This window comes from Coregonus clupeaformis, chromosome 24 (genome assembly GCF_020615455.1).
Source record: "Coregonus clupeaformis isolate EN_2021a chromosome 24, ASM2061545v1, whole genome shotgun sequence".
NCBI lineage: Eukaryota > Metazoa > Chordata > Actinopteri > Salmoniformes > Salmonidae > Coregonus > Coregonus clupeaformis.
In genome coordinates this window covers 13777969-13800904 of record NC_059215.1, presented here as the reverse complement: position 1 = coordinate 13800904, position 22936 = coordinate 13777969, and the positions used below count along the sequence as shown (strand labels likewise).

The 22936-nt window shown below is 47.2% G+C and overlaps 1 protein-coding gene across 4 annotated transcripts in view; it reads left to right on the top strand.

Annotated features, from left to right (window-relative positions):
- The window catches only part of hspg2 (heparan sulfate proteoglycan 2), a 207518-nt gene that overhangs the window by 47975 nt on the left and 136607 nt on the right, over positions 1 to 22936 (top strand). For all 4 annotated transcript variants that reach the window (XM_045207055.1, XM_045207054.1, XM_045207053.1 and 1 more), the window contains exons 2-3: positions 18354 to 18486; positions 19112 to 19177. In XM_045207055.1, the coding sequence (XP_045062990.1) occupies positions 18354 to 18486; positions 19112 to 19177 (199 nt within the window). The remainder of the gene's footprint in view (positions 1 to 18353; positions 18487 to 19111; positions 19178 to 22936) is intronic.

Below are 22936 nucleotides of genomic sequence, written 5' to 3'. Positions count from 1 at the left end.
CAGCATGCCCTGTTCCTTCTCCCCGCACTAGGCGTTATGTGAGTCCCCAGGGTCCAGCATGCCCTGTTCCGGCTCTCCGCACTAGGCGTTATGTGAGTCCCCAGGGTCCAGCATGCCCTGTTCCGGCTCTCCGCACTAGGCGTTATGTGCGTTCCCAGGGTCCAGCATGCCCTGTTGCTTCTCTCCGCACTAGCCCTGAGATGCGTGTCCTCAGCCCGGTACCTCCTGTTCCGGCACCACGCACCAGGCCTACGATGCGCCTCAGACGGCCAGAGTCTGCCGTCTGCCCAACGGGGCCTGAACTGTCCGTCTGCCCAACGCCGTCTGAACTGCCCGTCTGCCCAACGGCGCCTGAACTGCCCGTCTGCCCAACGCCGTCTGAACTGTCCGTCTGCCAAGCGCCGCAGGAACTGCCCGTCTGTACTGAGCCTGCAAAGCCGCCCGTCTGCCATGAGCCTTCAGAGCCGTCCGCCAGACCGGAGCCGCTAGAGCTCTCCGCCAGACAGGATCAGCCAGAGCCTTCCGCCAGACAGGATCAGCCAGAGCCTTCCGCCAGACAGGATCAGCCAGAGCCTTCCGCCAGACAGGATCAGCCAGAGCCTTCCGCCAGACAGGATCAGCCAGAGCCTTCCGCCAGACAGGATCAGCCAGAGCCTTCCGCCAGACAGGATCAGCCAGAGCCTTCCGCCAGACAGGATCAGCCAGAGCCTTCCGCCAGACAGGATCAGCCAGAGCCTTCTGCCAGACAGGATCAGCCAGAGCCTTCCGCCAGCCAGGATCCGCCAGAGCCGTCCAGCCAGGATCCGCCAGAGCCGTCCAGCCAGGATCCGCCAGAGCCCCTTAGTCAGGTACTGTCCCTTATTCCGGTGCTGCCCCTTAGTCCGGTGCCGCCCCTTAATCCAGTGGGGGTTAGTTGGGGGGTGGTCATGTGGAGGGGGCTACGGAAGCGGATAGTGACTAAGGTGGGGTGGGGACCACGACCTGGGCCAGAGCCGCCACCAGGGACAGACGCCCACCCAGACCCTCCCCTAGACTGTATGCTGGTGCGCCCGGAGTGCGCACCTTTAGGGGGGGGTACTGTGACACTCTGGCTCCATGGACTTTGATATTTGAGCCAGGGTGTATTTTGTTTTGTTGGGGTTTGGGTGTATTTCGATGTTGGTAGTTCTGTTGTGTGTATTTCTAGGTTTGCCTTTCTGTTGGGTTCATTTCTAGGTTTGGTCTAAGACTCCCAATCGGAGGTAACGAGTGTCAGCTGTCGGCTCGTTATCTCTGATTGGGAGCCATATTTAATCTGTATGTTTTCTTGTTGGGTTTGTGGGTTTTTGTTCCAGGTTCAGTCATAGTCACTGTAGGACTTCACTATCGTCATTTGTTTGTTGTTTTCGTGGTTGCTTTTATTTAAATAAAGTCATCATGTTCACTCCACGCGCTGCGTATTGGTCCGTTTCCTCAGACGATCGTGACACTTCGTTTCTTCTTGTTTTATCTCAATCAACAGTAGTTAAAGAAAAGTAAATAATAATAATAATAATAATAATAATAATCAAAAATAATAACAATTATTATTATTATTTACTGTGTCCCTTTTGGGAAATGTGTCTTGCATCTCAACAAACCACACCACAGCATCATCACATAAGTGCATAAATACATGAATCACAAGCAATGACTATAGCAGACAATACATGTGAATTAGTGGTCTTCACAGATCCACCTGTCCCCGAATACCCGAGACCCAATCCGGTACCCGATCCAGAATTCTAAATAATGTCACGGGTCTGGGTCGGATCTGATATGATTGTCACGGGTCTCGGGTATGTGTAATTTGAACTGACTTGTCCAGAAGGACCCGTACAGGTCTGAACACTACTGCTGCAGTAGAGAGAGAGACATTGTATTATTTATGCTGCTGCTCTTTGCTTTTCACCAGAGTGGAGCGTGGCGTTTAGCTTGTTTTTGTTGTTGGCCAATCATAACTCATCAAATCACATTTCATTGGTCTCATAAGCACATTTAGCAGATGTTATTGCGGGTGTAGCGAAATGCTTGTGTTCCTAGCTCCAACAGTGCAGTAATATCTAACAATACACAACAATACACACACATCTACAAAGTAAAAGAATGGAATTAAGAAATATATAAATATTAGGTCAAGCAATGTCGGAGTTCGGAGTATATATATACTACATGACCAAAAGTATGTGGACACCTGCTCGTCAAACATCTCATTCCAAAATCATGGGCATTAATATGGAGTTGGTCCCCCCAGCCTCAACTCTTCTGGGAAGGCTTTCCACTAGATGTTGGAACATTGCTACAGAGAATTGCTTCCATTCAGCTACTAGCATTAGTGAGGTCGGTCACTGATGTTGGGCGGTTAGACCTGGCTCGCAGTCGGCATTCCAATTCATCCCAAAGGTGTTCGATGGGGTTGAGGTCAGGGCTGTGTGCAGGCCAGTCAAGTTCTTCCACACCGATCTCGACAAACCATTTCTGTATGGGCCTCGCTTTGTGCACAGGGGCATTGTCATGCTGAAACAGGATAGGGCCTTCCCCAAACTTTTGCCACAAAGTTGGAAGCACAGAATCGTCTAGAATGTCATTGTATGCTGTAGCATTAAGATTTCCCTTCATTGGGACTAAGGGGCCTAGCCTAAACCATGAAAAACAGTCCCAGACCATTATTCCTCCTCTACCAAACTTTACAGTTGGCACTATGCATTGGGGCAGGTAGCGTTCTCCTGGCATCCGCCAAACCCAGATTGGTCCGTCGGACTGTCAGGTGGTGAAGCGTGATTCATCACGCCAGAGAACACGTTTCCACTGCTCCAGCCAATGCTTGGCATTGCGCATGGTGATCTTAGGCTTGTGGGCGGCTGCTCAGCCATGGAAACCCATTTCATTAAGCTCCAGACGAACAGTTCTTGTGCTGACGTTGCTTCCAGAGGCAGTTTTGAACTCGGTAGTGAGTGTTGCAACCAAGGACAGACGATTTTTACGCGCTTCAGCACTCGGTGGTCCCATTCTGTGAGCTTGTGTGGCCTACCACTTCGCGGGCTGAGCTGCTGTTGCTCCTAGACGTTTCCACTTCACAATAACAGCACAAACAGTTGACCGGGGCAGCTCTAGCAGGGCAGAAATTTGACAAACTGACTTGTTGGAAAGGTGGCATCCTATGACGGTGCCACATTGAAAGTCACTTCGGTTGATTCGGTTTATTCAGACCCCTTGATTTTTTCCACATTGTTACGTTACAGCCTTATTCTAAAATTGATTAAAAAATTGTTTTCCCCTCATCAATCTACACACAATACCCCATAATGACAAAGCAAAAAACGTTTTTAGAAATTTTTGTATTCAGACCCTTTGCTATGAGACTCAACATTGAGCTCAGGTGCATCCTGTTTCCATTGTTCATCCTTGAGATGTTTCTACAACTTGATTGGAGTCCACCTGTGGTAAATTCAATTGACTGGACATGATTTGGAAAGGCACCTGTCTATATAAGGTCCCACAGTTGACAGTCCATGTCAGAGCAAAAACCAAGCCATGCGGTCAAAGTAATTTTCCGTACCGCTCCGAGACAGGATTGTGTCGAGGCACAGATCTGGGGAAGGGTACCAAAAAATGTCTGCAGCATTGAAGGTCCCCAAGAACACAGTGGCCTCCATCATTCTTAAATGGCAGAAGTTTGGAACCACCAAGACTCTTCCTAGAGCTGGCCGCCAGTTGAAGCATGGTGGTGGCAGCATCATGCTGTGGGGATGTCAGGATCGAGGGAAAGATGAACAGAGCAAAGTATAGAGAGATCCTTGATGAAAACCTGCTCCAGAGCATTCAGGACCTCAGACTGGGGTGAAGTTTCACCTTCCAACAGGACAACGACCCTAAGCACACAGCCAAGACAATACAGGAGTGGCTTCGGGACAAGTCTCTGAATGTCCTTGAGTGGCCCAGCCAGAGCCCGAACTTGAACCCGATCTCTGGAGAGACCTGAAAATAGCTGTGCAGCAACGCTCCCTATCCAACCTGACAGAGCTTGAGAGGATCTGCAGAGAAGAATGGGAGAAACTCCCCAAATACAGGTGTGCCAAGCTTGTAGCGTCATACCCAAGAAGACTCGAGGCTGTAATCGCTGTCAAAGGTGCTTCAACAAAGTACTGAGTAATGGGTCTGAATACTTATGTAAATGTAATATTTCAGTTTTAAATGTTTTATGAATTTGCAAAAATGTACTCCTTGTTGAGTGGGTGTGTCAGGTTGTTGGCAATTCTCACTCCTGCCCACGCCACTCTCTCCAAGAACAGCGCTTCCTTACTCTTGAGATTTTGCTTTTTTGTGTAGTTGGTTTTTGTTTGAGATGGATAGTTGTTTGTATCAGGCTTGTGAACAGAACGTGAGAACACTCCGAACAAAGGATATGTAGAATATGGTTGTTATTATTTTATCGACCTGATATTTACTTTTTTTCAAATGATCTTTAAGAAAACGTTTGTATATTGTCCCGTACAATAATCTGTACTCTTCATTTTTTGTTCCCCCCCAAAAAAGAATGTAAATAAATTGGCAACCCTACTGCAGTTTCCCCGCAACCTCGACTTTGAATACCACTGTGGTGAACATAAAGGGCTGCACACACCAAGCATGAATGCGAAAAGACATGCAGATTGTTTACAGTATAAGCTTTTCATACTCTCAACAGTTACCATTTCATTTACAACTAACAGTGTTCTTACTCCCTATTTGAGATAGTTTTCCTTGATTTCTTTTTCAAACACTTCCCATTTTATCAGCCCATTTCATGTTACTTAGGCGTATCCATTCAAAATATGCAGCAAAGATGAAAAATGTAAGATTGTAAGTTGAAGGTCAGAGGAAACAGGTAATATTTCTCACAGAGAATTCCTTAGGGTACTATTCTCGGGAAACACATTGTGGCTGTATATAGGCTACACACACAGTACCGCCTCACACTACCAGGAGCTTATTTGCTGTGTCCAACATGACGAACAGCTGCTCTGGGTCTGACTCTGGACATGCATGTGTGTCCAGAGAGAAATGCTGGGCCTGGTACACAGCGGAATGCCTGTTTGAGTCGTGACGTATTGTAGTATGCATGGCATGATCCGTATGTGGGAGAGAATTAATGACCTGTGGGAAGATTGCAGCCGCTCTGAGTAATGCGGTCAGAATGTTATATTTCTGATATTTCTGTTGATTTTATCTCAACAATTGATCCTCCCCCTCACATACCCACTCACACGCACGCACACACACACACACACACACACACACACACACATACACACACACACACACACACACTGCCCAAACCACCACGCGGTTACACACGTCCGCACACACACACACCAACACACATTGTCTCTCTCTCTCCCTCTCTCTCTTTCCCTTTAGAAACATTGTGATGCTGTTTGTGTCAATGTCTGTATGGAACGTTGTCGCAGAAAATACATAGTACTGTAGCTAGTTGTCAGAGAGTTGCTCTCTGTTGAAAGACGCTCGTATGCTTCCTTCCTGTCCCATCACTTTGGATTAGACCCTGTGTAGAGCTCTGCAGAGAGCAGAAGGGTTTCTCTCATTGGCCTCTTTATCCAAGAGGGTCTCAGCCAGAGGTTTAGTGTCACAAGTGGCAGTTTCTCAATCCCCCCACCACTTCGTTAAAGGGGTTAAGCACACACAGGAAATGTACGTGCATTTACACACAAACACACGCACGCATGCACGCATGCACGCACACACAAACACACACACACTCAGGCACATCCTGTTGTCATACCCCCATTGTCAAACATCACCACTGGATGTCTCTCTCTCTCCTGTTCGATTCAGTCAGTGTAATAGTTGTAGAAAAACAGTGTTTTTCAGGGACTGACTTTCCCCCTCTTTCCCCCTGATGCATGTCAGGCTGTCCCTAAAAGGATGACAGACAGGACAAAAACCTCTACAGCGGGTCTGTGTGTGTCTGTCTGTCTGTCTGTCTTGTCTGTCTGTCTGTCTGTCTGTCTGTCTGTCTGTCTGTCTGTCTTGTCTGTCTGTCTGTCTGTCTGTCTTGTCTGTCTGTCTGTCTGTCTGTCTGTCTGTCTGTCTGTCTTGTCTGTCTTGTCTGTCTTGTCTGTCTGTCTGTCTGTCTGTCTTGTCTGTCTGTCTGTCTGTCTGTCTGTCTGTCTGTCTGTCTTGTCTGTCTTTACGCATGTGTGTGTTGCTAATGGAGTTTGTTAATGCAGACATGCTCACACTCCCAGGTCTCTCTCTACTGTAGTCTAAAGATAGTGCTGAAGCTGGAGTCAGAGAGATAAAGCAAAGCCCCCTGGGGCCTCATTTATAAACATACAAAATGTATGTACATTTATATACATTTTACTTGACGTGAGAATGTGCTCACCTCCCCGCAAACTTTAGACCATGCGTACATCTGCTAGTGGTTGAAATATTGTATTGCAAGCTGGCAAGTAAGAATTTTGTGCAAATGGGGTATATGATGAAAAGCTTTTTCATAAAAAACTAAAAACAGGAAAACCTATTAACAAGAATGCAGCAATTTGCCGTTAGTGAGAAGAGCGAAAATCTATGTTTTTTGTGTGTTTTTTTTTAACAATCTAAGGTAATTAGAATAAATGCAGAATAATTTTTCTGGCCTTGATGGGTTCATATTCCCAAAGGAGCCATACACCAAATGATCATGCACATCTCTCATTTAATTGGACCTAGTAGCCTAGTAAATAGTTAGGCTATATGTATTTTAAGTTTTGCAATATTATAGGCAGCGTGGTTTATAATACCGGTATACAGTTGAATTTGATAGGTGAACAGTTGATCTTTTACATTGAAATAGGTATGCTACTGTTAGTACTGTAATTGCATTATTTATTACTTTTTTTGCAACATTGTTTCAGAATTCGTGGGCAGTCCATCATATTTAGGTTGGGGTAAAAGTCGTTGAATTCAAACGTTCTTCTGACAGGTCCACGACAATTACTAATTGTTTTCTCTTCCAGAAACTGACAGTCCTTTTCCAGATACAGCAAATTACTGCTAAAGATGAACATCCTGCCAACACAGTAAATAGACCGGTAGCTTATGTAAAATATTTGACAGTATGGGTAAGCTACAGTATTGCTGTACGATAGAAGCGCGACATCATTGCCTATGTAATCTCAGAGCCTAGTCTTTTGCATGTCGTGGCCTAATGCCAATAGTTCTAAATTATACAGCAAATAAATTGTGTTATTGTCACCATAAAAGGTGAATGGAGGGCGTTTTCCAGGCAGAGTTTTAATGCTCGTTCACGTGTCCATGGTTTTACGACAGGTCTGATTTATAACGGGAAACATGCGTATGTATGGCGTGCGGCAAATTTATAAATCTAAATATTTTTGTATGTGCACAAACTTTTCAGAAATGGCTTACGCAGAAATGTTGTGTGAAATTTACGTAATTGTTATAAATTAGGCCCCTGGTTCCTGGTAGTACTGAAGCTGGGGTCAGAGAAATGAAGCCTAGGCCCCTGGTGCTTGGTAGTGCTGAAGCTGGGGTCAGAGAAATGAAGCATAGGCCCCTGGTGCCAGGTAGTACTGTGCTAGTTGGTACTGTACACAGGGCAGCAGGCAGACCAGAAAGCTTTACAGCGTGTGCGTGTGAGTGTGTGTGCATGTGTGTGTGTGTTGTGTGTGTGTGTGTTTGAGGAGGGCATGCGTCCGTGCGTGTGTGTATACGTCTGTGTGCAGGCAGGGAAGAGCATACCTGTGTCAAGCTTTCATCCACTTATTGCTGCTAGCTGAACAGTTTAGAGTTGACATTATGTTCTTCTTTAAAGCCTAGGCAGCGTCGCCTCTCCTCCCTCCTCCTGTCTGAGGAGATATTGTTTTCTGAATGCATCTTGTGTTGTTTTGTTCCCTGTCTTGCTGTTATCAGACATACACCATTCACCATCTGGACCTTACAGAGAGATATATAGTCTTCGTTTTTTTACACCTGAATTATGGAATAATCTCCCAAACTAAAATGCTATGATTTGATGCCTCTAGGGCAATTCAGACAGCTGATTGAGGACCTTTTTAATGAGGAATGTGTTTGTTTTCTATGACTGTTTTGTATCTCTGTTTTGCTTTTCGTAGTGTATTGATTTGTATATTTTTGTATAAAGGTATTCACACCCCTTTTTCCACAGGAAGGTTTTCCAATGTCTTGCAAAGAAGGGGACCTATTGGTTGTAAAATAAATAAAATAAAAAAAGCAGACATTGAATATCACTTTGAGCATGGTGAAGCTATTAATTATGGTGTATCAATATATCCAGTCACTACAAAGATACAGGCGTCCTTCCTAACTCAGTTGCCGGAGAAGAAGGAAACCACTCAGGGATTTCACCATGAGGCCAATGGTGACTTTAAAACAGTTACAGAGTTTAATGGCTGTGATATGAGACAACTGAGGATGGATCAACAACGTTGTAGTTACTCCACAATACAAACCTTATTGACAGAGTGAAAAGAAGGTAAGCCTGTACCGAATACAAATATTCTAAAACATGCATCCGGTTTGCAACAAGGCACTAAAGTGTCACAATCCGGGTTAGAACTCCGGTCTCAGAAGTGTAGAGCTGGGGGTACTACCCCTTAGCCACAGAGGAGATGTAGTAGGACCCAAATGAAACACCCAAGGCAAACTCCAGGCAAGTAGATTTAATGTTCACAAAACAGGAGGCAAAACAAAACAACTCCACGAGGGGAGAAAAACAAACTAAAGATAACTTCAAAAACTTACTAGGACCGACACGGTGAGACAAAGCAGGAGACACACAGTCAGGACGCAATAACCAAGTGACAAACAAGGGGAAAACACACAGCTAAAATACACAAGGGGAAACAAGGCACAGGTGACCTGGATAAGCTAATTAGGACACATGAGGAAGAACTAAGGCAAAGGGGAACACAGCTGACCTCTAGAGGCCAGGAGACAAACAGGGGAAGCAGGAAGCTGACAGGACCCCCCTCCTCTAGGAACGACTCCTGACGTTCCTTCCAGAACACCCTGGCCCCAGGGTGCGAAAATCTCGGATCAACCCTGGGTCCAGGATGTCCCTGGCTGGAACCCAGGAGCGCTCCTCTGGCCCGTAGCCCTCCCAGTCCACCAGATACTGCAGAGAGTTCTGGACCCTCCGGGAGTCCAGTATCCGGCGGACTGTGTAGGCTGGCTGGCCGTCTATGATCCTGGGAGGTGGCGGGGGTCTGTGGGGGGGGCAAAAGGAGAAGACAAGACAGGTTTAAGGAGTGAAACATGAAAAGTGGGGTTAACTCTAAGGGAGCGAGGCAGAACTAAACGATACGAAACAGGGTTAACCTTACTAGCAATGCGGAAAGGGCCGATGTATCTCTGGGAAAGCTTCTTGGATTCGACCCGGAGGGGCAAGTTCTTAGTGGCCAACCAAACTCTCTGACCAGCTCGGAAACTAGGGGCCGTCCCGGCGGTGGCGATTAGCCTGACTTTGGTATCTCTGGGAGGTCCGAAGGAGGGTACACCTGGCCTTCTTCCAGGTCCGCCTACAGCGTTGGACAAAGCGCTGGGCCGAGGGAACACCAACTTGCGCCTCTTCCTCTGGAAATAATGGAGGGTTGTAACCGAACTGGCATTCGAAGGGGGACAATCCGGTGGCTGAGGACTGGAGGGTGTTGTGGGCATATTCAGCCCAAATGATATAGGTGGCCCAAGACGTGGGATTACTGGCCGCCATACACCGCAGGGTGGTCTCCAGATCCTGATTAATCCGTTCCGTTTGGCCATTAGACTCTGGATGGAATCCTGACGATAGGCTGGCTGTGGCCCCAATAAGCCTGCAGAAGGCCCCCAAAACCGGGACGAGAATTGGGGACCTCGGTCAGAGACCACGTCCAGGGGAATGCCAAATATCCGGAAGACATGGTTCATGAGGAGCTCAGCAGTCTCCTTAGCCGAGGGCAGCTTGGGCAGGGGAATAAACCGGGCAGCCTTCGAGAAACGGTCTACCACCACAAGGATGACGGTGTTGCCCTGGGATAGAGGAAGTCCCGTAACAAAGTCCAGAGAAAGGTGTGACCATGGCCTTCGAGGAACAGGTAAGGGATGGAGCAGTCCCTGGGGTCGCTGGCGTGTCGACTTTCCCTGGTTGCACACAGGGCAGGCCTCAACATAGACCTGCACGTCCTTCTTGATGGACGTCCACCAAAACCGCCGTCGGAGGAACTCCAGTGTGCGAGCACTGCCAGGATGGCATGTCAAGGGCGACTCATGACCCCACTGCAAGACGCGGGCCCGAACCGAGAGAGGAACGTACAGGCGACCGGCAGGACCACCGCCTGGATCGGGCTCATGGGCAAGAGCTTCTCGTACCCCTCTTTCTAGTTCCCACTGAAGAGGTGCGACGATCCTAGACCTCGGAATAATCGATGCCAAGGGCTTCTCTTGTACCTCGGGAGAATAGACTCGAGACAGAGCATCCGGCTTGACGTTCTTGGTGCCAGGTCGGTAAGTCAGGAGGAACTGGAATCGATTAAAGAAAAGGGACCATCGTGCTTGCCGAGGGTTCATCCGCTTAGCCTGTTGGAGATATTCCAGGTTCTTGTGGTCTGTGAGAACCTGGAAAGGGGTGCTGAGCCCCCTCAAGCCAATGGCGCCACTCTTCCAAGGCCAGTTTTACCGCAAGCAACTCTAGATCCCCCACGTGGTAGTTGCGCTCGGCCTCAGACAGGCGGCGAGACATGAAGGCACAAGGGTGTAATCTCCCATCCGCACCCCTCTGTGACAGGACGGCTCCCACCCCCACCTCTGAGGCGTCCACCTCCACCACGAAAGGTCTCTCTGGGTCAGGGGTCACCAGAATCGGAGCAGAAGTGAAGCGGCGCTTGAGATCCTCGAAGGCCCCTGCTGCTTCCGGACCCCAGTGAATCTTGGTCCCTCCTCCCTTGGTAAGCGTCGTCAAGGGGGCTACCACCGAGCTGAAATTCTTGATGAACTTCCGATAGAAGTTAGAAAAGCCAATGAACCGTTGAACCTCCTTGACCGTGGCAGGTGTGGGCCAATCGTGGACCGCCTTGACCTTCTTGGGATCCATCTCTAGGTGCCCGGGAGTGACAATAAACCCGAGAAACTGAGTCTGAGAAACATGAAATTCACACTTCTCAGGCTTAACGTAGAGGTGATTGTCAAGGAGCCTCTGGAGAACCCGGCTAACATGCCCCTCATGTTCCTTCAGTGACCTCGAGAAGATGAGGATATCGTCCAGGTACACGAAGACGAACAGATTAAGCATATCCCGGAGAACATCATTAATCAGGGCTTGGAATACTGCGGGGGCATTGGTGAGCCCGAACGGCATCACCCGATATTCATAGTGTCCCGTGGGCGTGTTGAACGCCGTCTTCCATTCGTCTCCTGGCCGGATCCGCACGAGATGGTAAGCATTGCGGAGATCCAGCTTAGTAAAAATGGAAGCCCCTTGAAGCAGCTCAAAAGCAGTGGCCATGAGAGGAAGAGGGTATCGATTCCGAACCGTGATCTTGTTGAGTCCCCGGTAATCAATACAAGGCCTCAGACCCCCGTCTTTCTTTTCAACAAAAAGAAGCCCGCCCCAGCCGGGAAGTAGAGGCATAGATGAGGCCGGCTGCCAAGGACTCCTTAATGTAGGTGTCCATAGCTGCGTGCTCGGGGAGGACAAGGAAAAGATCCGACCTCTAGGAGGGCAGCACCCAGGGAGTAGATCAATGGCACAGTCATAAGTGCGATGAGGCGGTAAGGCAGTAGCCCGGGCCTTGCTGAACACTGCCTTGAACCGATGGTAAACACTGGGGACTCGGGAGACGTCAACAGACTCTTGAAACTGGGTACTAGGGGCTGAGGAACTCTGAAGCATGCAGGTGAGTTGGCAAGTGGGACCCCAGCTAAGAATGGTGCCAGTAGGCCAGTCGATCTGGGGATTATGTCTGCATAGCCAAGGGTGACCCAGGATAATAGGATACTCGGGAGAGTCAATGAGATAGAAGGTCTCCTCCTGCTGGTGTTGAGAGATGGTAAGTCGCAGGGACTGAGTCGCCTCAGTAACTTTTCCTGGTTCCAGAGGTCTGCCATCTAAGGCTGTAACTGCCTGGGGTTGAGGAAGTAGTTGGGTAGGGATCTTAAGTTCCTTAGCCAAGGTTACATCCATAAAATCACCTGCGGCACCGGAATCGATCATAGCCTGGACCCGATGCTGGTGGCCCTCCCAGGACAGAGTGGCTGGAATAGCTAGGACCGCGTTAGTAGGAGGAGCTCTAATTTTCCCCATCACAACCCTCCTGTAGCTGGGCGGGGACAGGCGTTTCCCAAGCTCGGGGCAAGTGGAGCCGGAAGTGGCCGGCAACCCCGCAGTAGAGGCACCGACGCTCCCTCATGCGACGTTCCCTTTCGTTGGAAGAAAGCCTGGAACGGCCTAACTGCATGCTCTCCGGGGAATCCTGGGGCAGTTCAGGAGCCGGGGCAGCTCTGAATGACGGAGTCCAAACAGGAGAAACAGAGCTGCTCAGAGGAACTTGGGACTGAGACACCTGACGGCGAGCCGTTCTCCGCTCTCTTAGACGATTGTCCAGGCGGATGGCCAAGGCTATGAGGGACTCGAGATCTTCAGCTGGTTCACGGGTGGCTAACTCATCTTGAAGGGGCTCAGATAACCCTCCCTGAAAGCAGACCCTCAGCGCTTCATCATTCCATCCGCTCCTTGCTGCCATGGTTCGGAACTCAATGGCAAAATCTGCCGTGCTTCGGGGGCCCTGACGGAGAGACAGTAGGCGCTTGGAAGCCTCCCGCCCACTGACAGGATGATCGAACACCCGCTTGAACTCTTCTACAAATGCAGCGTGGGAGTCACAACAGGCCTCCTGGGACTGCCACACCGCAGAGGCCCAGGCGAGCGCCTTGTCTGAAAGAAGGGTAATGAGGTAGGCAATCTTGGAACGGTCTGTGGGAAAACTTGAGGGTTGGAGCTCGAAGGTGAGGGAGCATTGGGTGAGGAAACCCTGGCAAGAGCTTGGATCCCCAGAAAAGGGCTTGGGAGGTGGTAGTCGGGGGCTCCGCCAACCGAGAAGGCCTGTCGTCACTGGGAGGTGACCGGGGGAAGGGGGAGGACCAAGGAGGCGTTCAAAGAGCTGGTGAAGGGAACTCATCATTTCGGCCAGGAGTTGAGAATGTCTAGCCATCAGCTCCTCTTGTCGGCTGAGAACGGCTTCATGGCGCTGGAAAGAAGCCTCATGTCGAATGATCACCGCCAACAGGTCCTGGGAACTGAGTGTTTCTGGGTCCATGATTGACTTGGTTATTCTGTCACAATCCGGGTTAGAACTCCGGTCTCAGAAGTGTAGAGCTGGGGGTACTACCCCTTAGCCACAGAGGAGATGTAGTAGGACCCAAATGAAACACCCAAGGCAAACTCCAGGCAAGTAGATTTAATGTTCACAAAACAGGAGGCAAAACAAAACAACTCCACGAGGGGAGAAAAACAAACTAAAGATAACTTCAAAAACTTACTAGGACCGACACGGTGAGACAAAGCAGGAGACACACAGTCAGGACGCAATAACCAAGTGACAAACAAGGGGAAAACACACAGCTAAAATACACAAGGGGAAACAAGGCACAGGTGACCTGGATAAGCTAATTAGGACACATGAGGAAGAACTAAGGCAAAGGGGAACACAGCTGACCTCTAGAGGCCAGGAGACAAACAGGGGAAGCAGGAAGCTGACACTAAAGTAATACTGCAAAAAATGTGGCAAAGAAATTATATTTTTGTCCTGAGTACAAAGTGTTATGTTTAGGGCAAATCCAATACAGCACATTACTGAGTACCACTCTCCATATTTTCAAGCATAATGGTGGCTGCATCATGTTATGTGTATGCTTGTAATCGTTAAGGACTGGGAGTTTTTCAGGATAAAAAAAAAGGAATGGAGCTAAGTAAAGGCAAAATCCTAGAGGGAAAACCTGGTTCAGTCTGCTTTCCACCAGACGCTGGGAGATGAATTAACCATTCAGCAGGACAATAACCTAAAACACAAGGGCAAGTATACATTAGAGTTGCTTACCAAGACAACGTTGAATGTTCCTGAGTTGCCTAGTTACAGTTTTGACTTAAATCTACTTGAAGATTTTTTAAAATTTTTAGTCATTTTAGCAGACGCTCTTATCCAGAGCGACTTACAGTTAGTGAGTGCATACAATTTCAGACTGGCCCCCTGTGGGAAACAAACCCACAACCCTGGCGTTGCAAGCGCCATGCTCTACCAACTGAGCTACAGCGGATCTATGGCAAGACTGGAAAACGGCTGTCTAGCAGTGATCAACAACCAACTTGACAGAGCTTGAAGAATTTTAAAAGAATCATGTGAAAATATTGTACAATCCAGGTGTGCAAAGCTCTTAGAGACTTACCCAGAAAGACTCATAGCTGTAATCGCTGCCAAAGGTGATTCTAACATGTATTGACTCAGGGGTATGCCATTTTCAATAAATTAGCAAAAATGTCTAAAAACATGTTTTTACTTTGTCATTATGGAGTATTATGTTTAGATGGGTGAGATTTTTTGAATTCGGGCTGTAACATAACAAAATGTTCAATAAGTCAAGGGGTATGAAAACTTTCTGAAGGTACTATATTTATAATATGTGTAATGCTGGAAAGACATATTGTAAGAAAGCTGTAAATAAAAAACCCAGAGTTACAGTTGCCAGTTTCAGTGATAAGTTAGGCCTTGCTGTGTCTGTATCTTGAAGATGTTTCTCACACATAGTCCATTCATTCTGCAGCTGCATTAGGGCTGACTGGTGGAGGGGGCGAACTGAATCCCCTAAAACATTATTCTCACGCTGTTCTCTCTCGACAGGCCTTGGCTGACGGCTGTTACAGGGATATGGTGTGGATGGGAGTAGTGTGTGTGCATGTGTGTGCTTTTGTGAATGTATAACAACAAGATTATTATACGACCATCTCATGGGCACACATCTGTCTGGCGCTTGCTCTGGGTCAAGCTGTGAAGACAGCAGATGTTTGACTCACTAGAAATCCAGGACAACTGATAGTGCTCTCCTCTCCGATGGGATCTTGGCTGCATTGTCCCAACTCCCTCTGTTCCTACTGATCGTTCTGCCCCTACTGCTGGTCATCGATTGTTCACGGAGACAAAATGGTGGAATTCCTATCCTCTTGCACTGTAAACAACAGCTGGGCAAACTTAGAGTGGTTAACTTGTCTTGAGGCTTCACCCTGTGGCCTCACTCGGCTGTACTTCCATACCCCGTAGAATGTGTTCCTCTCCCTTTTGGTCTGTACCTCCTTTTACATCAGGGATAGACAACTTTGATGAGGTCTCAAAAAAATCTGAACTCATCATGAGGGGCCGCAGTGGCTGCAGTTCTACACATTTTGCTATAGTTGTGTAGAGAAATGTTAGCAGTTTTTAATATGATATCTGAGTGATTCGACCATGATTACTAGATGTTTAGATAGCTGGCTAGACTAACTTACCAATCACATTTTTTTTAGCTGACATGGGCTAATTAAGTGACAATTGATGCACAACCAAATTTCGAAATTGCACCTTGTATATTCTACTGTTCTAATTCTCAGCAGTAAGTTGAGACTCCGACTGTGTTCCCAAACAATTTTTGTTTGTTTTGTTTTGGAAATTGATCCGCGGCCCTACAAAAGGGGGGCCAGTTGCCCATCCCTAAACAGAAGACTTGTTACAATGATGCATATCAAGCGACAATTTGGAAAACATTGAGCAGGGAGCAGGACCTTTATCTGTAGGGAATGATAACGGGGATTTTCCTGCCATTGAAATCCTTGGGCGGGCTGCCTAATCGTTTTTTCCAAACAGTGGAGAAAAAAAAATTTGAGATGAAAAAACGCGTTCAGTGTAAATTTAAATGACTAAAACCAGATATGAAGTATGTAGAAAATATAATGGACCTACAGTATCAGGTAAAAGTTTGGACACACATACTCATTCCAGAGTATTTCTTTATTTTTACTATGTTCTACATTGTAGAATAATAGTGAAGACATCAAAACTAGAAAATAACACATATGGAATCATGTAGTAACCCAAAAAGTTTTAAACAAATCAAAATATATTTTAGATTTTAGATTTTTCAAAGTAGCCACCCTTTGCCTTGATGACAGCTTTGCACACTCTGTCTTAAAACGCTGGATAACCGCAACACAGTGGACATGTCCCAACTCCTAGAGGGACCTAAAGGTTACGCTAGCTTCTGCGTTAAAGTTGCAGTGCTGGAAAAAAAACGAACGTTTGGCTGTTAGTAAAAGTGTGATTACTGACGCTACATTGTTTATTGAGGAACTTATCAAATGATGAAGCACTGACTGAAAAGCAATGAATGTGGTCTAGTCTATGAGGATTTTTTTTGCCAGTATGGCAAAGTGTCTCCCGTCCAGAGAGAATGAGTTAGAGAGAGAGGGAGAGAGAAAGATATAGGGAGAGAGAGAGAGAGATAGGGGAGAGAAAGAGAGAGAGAAAGAAAGAACAACAGAGAGAGAGAGTGAGAGAGAGAGAGAGAGATAGCGAGAGAGAGAGAGAGAGAGAGAGAGAGAGAGAGAGAGAGAGAGAGAGAGAGAGAGAGAGAGAGATAGCGAGAGAGAGAGAGAGAGAGAGAGAGAGAGAGAGAGAGAGAAAACCCCATCAGACCTCATCCATCCCAAGGGAGTGGGACTGGGAAGCAGGAGATGATCACACCAACGGTTGGCTGGTTGGCTCCAGTGAAAAGAAATTGTCCAGTCAGCAGTTTCCTTTTGAAAAAGGCCCGGGATTGTTGTTTTAGGGTGTTGAGTCAGGGGAGATAGGATTTGAGGGAGAGATCAAGTTATTTATTAGCCGGAGACATTTAAATGGGAAACTCTGCCATGATGGGTGCGGGTGGAAATGGGAACTGGCGTGCCATGCCGACTGGAAATGCCAAGGGTGGCATGCTGCCTGGGAAGTATGCAAACATATAGCTCAGGTTTTGGACAACAACAGGGACTGGTGGGGATGGTATGGACCCAGGGAGAGAGAGGTTAAGGCTCAGTTTTTTTTTACCACGTTTTGAAGTTGAGAGAGTAGGCTAAAGAGCTTGGGTGGTATCATCAATGCATTATCAAGATGATCAGATATCAGATTTGCTGCCTTAGTGCTCAATGTCTTCAATTAGATTTGTGTGGTTATATTGGGTCAGTAATGACCTTCCACAGAGATTAGATCCCGTTGAGAATATAGACACCTTCCCCCATTGAACTATTATCAAATTCAGGTATGAAAATGAAGACCATCCCATACTTTTCCCCTCCAAATACATTTAACAATCTCTTCACACCTTGACTTAGTGAAGGGATCACCCTTTGGAGATGGGCCCTTTCAGTGACTGCTACACTGTGAGAATGTTTTTACATAATCTTTCCATTATAAAGTGCTTGCTTCCTGATCCTCTGCTGAGGGTCCATTGTAAAGCTCTGATTGTGGTATGCTGCTCTGGACCGGGCTGCCTGGCTGCCTGGCTGCCTGGCTGCCTGCCTGCCTGCCTGCCTGCCTGGCTGCCTGCCTGCCTGCCTGCCTGCCTGGCTGCCTGCCTGCAGGGGATGGAGTTTAAAGCATACTTTAACAGATTTGTGTAATCTAAACATTCTGATGTCAACCTCAATTAGCTCACTGGTCTTAAGATATGTGTTCAATTTCTGTGTTCAATCATGCACCTCCAGCAAGCTGAAGCTCCATGATATTAGTGACTCTTGATCAACCATTGTGAAATCAATGCAAAATGCAGTAAACATTTACAGACATTCATAAAATAGAAAATACCTTTAAAAAGTAACTAGAAACTATAAATTTTATGTTAACAGCACCCTTAAGAATCTGGTTAGTTGAAGACTGCCTCTATCCATGTTGCGTTAGTTTTGTGAATGGCATGTCGTCATTCACAACCACTTGCATATCTACTCTACTATCTACTGGTCTCTGACAGTTCACATAGATGACGAATGTTAAAGCAAACATACCACAATGCACCTATTTCCTGTGTGAAGCTCACATCTTGACAGCCTCACACTACCATCTAGGACTGCTGGGTGTAACCTAACTAACCTGGGCTATGTCCCAAATGGTACTCTATTCCCTATATAGTGCACTATTTTTGACCAGAGCCCTATAGGGGCCTGGGACTGGAAGGAAAACAATGGTAGTGTGGGGCTGAAAAATAGGGTGCCATCTGGAGACTTTAGACTTCAACCCCTATAAATCTCACTGTGGTGTTGTGTGTGTGTCTGCTGTCTGCAGGTGGCTCAGAGCTCCAAGGTGTGGGGAGAGGTGCCACTGCCCGAGGACCTGGACTCAGAGAGGACTGTCATCCAAAGGTCTCAGCGGTTCTTAGACGATGACGAGGACTTCACTGCGGACGAAGCATCAGGAGGTAGGGTCTGGGGTCGACACAGCTGGATAGCAAACCAGCTTTACTATCATAGTGAAACTTAATTTATGATATACTTGTAAAGATCATGATTACAATGCTATACTGTATAGAACATCACACTGCCCCTGAATAGTCCTTACAACAAAGCTGCAAACAATGTAAACAGTGGTCCCATCCATAGTGAATGTAACTGTTTACTGTAACTATTTTCTCCCCCATAATCCAGTGGGTGCACAGGGTTCATTCTCCACCCTGCTGCACTTCAGATGTACAGTATATGTTCCACCTGTTGAGTAAATTAATGATTTGTCCTCCCTAGTCATCCCTGGTCCTCCCTAGTCCTCCCTAGTCCTCCCTGGTCCTCCCTAGTCCTGCCTAGTCATCCCTGGTCCTCCCTGGTCCTCCCTAGTCCTCCCTAGTCCTCCCTGGTCCTCCCTAGTCCTGCCTAGTCATCCCTGGTCCTCCCTAGTCCTCCCTAGTCCTCCCTGGTCCTCCCTAGTCCTGCCTAGTCCTCCCTGGTCCTCCCTGGTCCTCCCTAGTCCTCCCTAATCCTCCCTAGTCCTCCCTGGGCCTTGAACTGTACTAGCATGCTGAACTGACCACACCTCTTTCATCTTCTCTGTAGATCTGCCCAGTGGAGAGGAGGATGGAAGTACACCGGAACCTACAGTGGTGACTGAGATCAACACAAGTAAGAACCCTCAGCCCTTAGCACAACATTCCCTGCAACTCTAGGAACAGGCACGTGCACAGATAGGGCTCTGCCTGTGCAGAGCACATGCCCCTTTGCCCTTCCAGTCTCCAAAGTGCCCTTTTTTTATGACGTTTTTGTCGTTGTGGTTCTGAACCCATTGCCCGCAAGTCGTCATTAAATTCTCATCTATGCTTCAGAACCAAAACGTTGCGCGTTTTGATTGTTGACCAATGACCAGTCGTCAGCATTGGCGTGTAACAGCGGGCGTACATATCCAGATTAGTGACCAGAAAGAACTTGTTTCATTTCCTCCAGTTTTGCCAGGCAAAAACTGAGTAGGGCTACGTTTATCATCCATATAAAATACAGTTTAGTAATCTACTACTGACTCATCTTAGCCATCTTAGCTGGCGATTTGATTGATCATTTTCACATTTCAGATAGGCCTAGTTTGGATGCCTACTGACTATATGTCAAAGATAAGCAGCTGTAACATCGCACTGCCTTCAAAATTAATGGAAGAAGATATTATATTCTGGCAAATGTATAACGATATTTGTAAGGAAGTACAGGACTGCCCGGCTGGCAACGAGCACTCTGCAGGCAGGCTGACCTCCAAAGTGATAGCACGGTGCAGACAGAACTTTCTATCCGATCCTACAACCTCTGTTACAATTAGGTTGTATGATTTAGCTTGCTCTGGACTCCAGAGAAGTGACATGACATATCCGTAGTTGATATTGGCTGCTAACATGAATGACCTTCAGCTCCAATTTCAGGTGTAAAACGCAGTTTATTGCTAGTGGTAGGCTACAGTATTTCTTACAATCTTCTATTTTGAATTGTGTTGTCATTGTTAATAAGTGCAGCATTTATACCAGTTCAAAATACTTTAGCAAAATACTTTCCTCATCAGATTGCTGCTTTCCCCTCTTCTTGTAATAATCGCTTAAGGAGTCTGACCGCGGTTGTAGGATTTTTTTGTTGTTGGGGGTTGCCCTTTTTTTTGTTTGAGCACATGTCCCCCTAAAGGTCTGTGCAGGGCCTTGTCTAAGAAGATAAGCCATGTGGTTGACTAAAATAGATCCTAATAAACAAACTAAACCCAACCAGGACCTCCCTCAGACAGGCCTTGTTTCAGTGTCCACATGTCTAGTAAATGGACAGATTGAGAGTTCTTATCTAAACTAGCTGACATGATCCCTCATCTACAATATCCACACAATGAGAGGGCATTGATGACCTTTCAGACAAAACGGATAATTTGTTTAACACCACCTCATTACGTGTTTGTATGCATCCAGGAGAAACTGTCTGTCTGTCTCTGAATGGTGTCTCCTCCACCTCCGGCTGCTCCATCTTCTTTCACAGTGCTGATTGTCTGTTCATAACAGGGAGGCAGAGATGCCCGAGATGTAAACATTCCCATTTCTTCCTTTCAACCAATGACAGAAGGTGAAAACACAATACCGCACATGAAAGAGGAAGATAAACACAAAGCTGAAGCAGACAACACAAACACCTTTGTTTTGCATTCCTCCATCTCCCTCCCGTGATTCTGGTGCTGTCCTCTTTCAGATTTGTAGATCTATGGCAACAGGAGCTTTCCTTCTGAGGGCAGATATGCACAGTAGAGGCACCATTGACTATAAATGCAGCTAAATTTAACAGAACCAGTGAGGCTAAATTTGGAATGAGAGGTTTGACTTGAACACAATGTTAACATGTTAGTCATGCTGATCTAGCTGGAGCACTACCGCTTAGCTGTATTTTTCCACCTATAGTGCTGTGTTTAGCCAAGGGTGTCACGAACAGAAGAGGACCCAAGAGCGCAAGTTCAAATTCAGAGTTCTTTATTCAAGGTTACAGGCGGGAAGAGGAGTCCCAGGGGTGTCAGGGGTCTTTCAGGGTCCTCCTGTGGGTACCTGTGCTCCGGGGGTCACCAAATGTCCGGGGGTGTCCAGTCCAAGTGCTTAGTGTGTGTGTTCCCCAGTGATGGAGCGGCGTATCGGGCTGAGGGTGGTGAAACGTCTGGGCACGCTCATCTGGTGGTCGGAGACCTGGGGGAACACACACACACAACAGCAATATGAATGGCAGGCAGAAGTACAGATCAGGGCTGGGCAAATATCGTGGTGAGAGACTGAAGGCAGAAACGAGTTACCGGAGGGGCTGAAGATCGGAGAGTAGTCGAGGTCCAGAAGGCAGGTTGGGATAGACGGGGCAGTAGAACAAGGAGGCAGTCAAGAAAGGATCGGTATCACAAACAGGAGTCAGAGCGCAGACAGGCAGGTTACTGGTCCGGGTTTGAAGACGATCTGACAGGGCTTGGCTGAAAACCAGGGCTTGATATACTGGGAGAGGTAGTGGGGAAATGCAGTTCAGCTGGCAGAGTAATTAGAACAGAGTGAGGCAAGGTGAGGATGGTGAGTGGGAAATGCAGTGCAGCTGGCCAGGTAACAAGAGCAGAGCAGGGCAGGTGGAGCTAGTTAGGCTGAGTAGAGAGAGGGAGGTGAGCAGAGTGGAAGATAATTGAATGCAATTAATGTTGCTACCAGGGAGAGAGAGTGCTCATGACAAAGGGTTGGACGACAGTCTGGACAACAGGAGTTCCTGTTAGCAAAGTGTAGGACTTCTTTGTATTTCTCTGTACTACTTGACCTTAGCGTTAAGGCTGTCACGCGCCATGCATTGAGGACATCAATCCCTTCTTTGTTTTCTAGTTTATAATATTAGATGATCTAGAGATATTCCCCTTAGATTCCTTCAGGGAACCATATCTGCTGTTTATAGCAGTGCTAGCCAGCCTGGTATTTGATGTGCATGTTATTGCCTGATTCATGCAATCTTGTATGGTGCCACTGATGACATCGAACTTTAATTCACCCTCTCATCTTATTAACCTCACTGGAATCAGGCAATAACAGTAGTGAGTTGACTTAAGGCGATAGTGGCCTTAGCCCTTTAGGAGTATAGCTACTGTAGTCTCGTGGTACTAGACCTCAACACCGTATTCTCATTCAAGAAAAACCTTGAACGGCAGGAGTCGAGGCAGCAAGTACGGGTAAAAAATAAATCCCAGATTAAGTTGAACCGAGGATCATGATTACATTTTCTAGCCCAAAGACTTAAGTCCCCTCCACTCTGTTCTGTAATGGCTGCTGGTTCTTAGTTTGTCCTTGGTGCCAGACGGTGTTGACTGGCAGCCACCAGCCAGGCTAGTGGAGCTCATTACATCATGATGGAATAACTGTTTTCATAGCAGCATTACAGGGCTGACATCAGAGCTGGGGCAGCCAGGGGCGTAGCATGTGCTCTCTGCTCCCTGAAAGAGCTCAGCACTGAGGCCTAGCTTGCTGGATATCTACTGTACAGGGAGCACTGAAGCGTGGTTGGTTAGACGACCACACTTAGCCATGACTAAACAGGTGAATTACAGGTTGGACACACTAGCCAGATCGAAGGAATTCCCCCAATTAAGGACCCAGTATAAAGACAACTGTATCAGGAGTTAATGCACATGTAAACGAATGATGAGGCCATGCGAGGTCGTGTGAACTTGGTAGTTCTCAGCATTAGCAGATCACACTCACAGTAGTAGATTTTAAGTTATCTTTAAGCCTCCATCAGTAGAATGGGAGCTTTTAAGTGGTTTGTTGACCCATTGATGATCTTAGATGTGAACACCCCACATGGGGTGGGTTTGATGTTTTGTAGTTCTCGGCTAAATCCTGCTGGGAAGCTTGGATTAGTGAC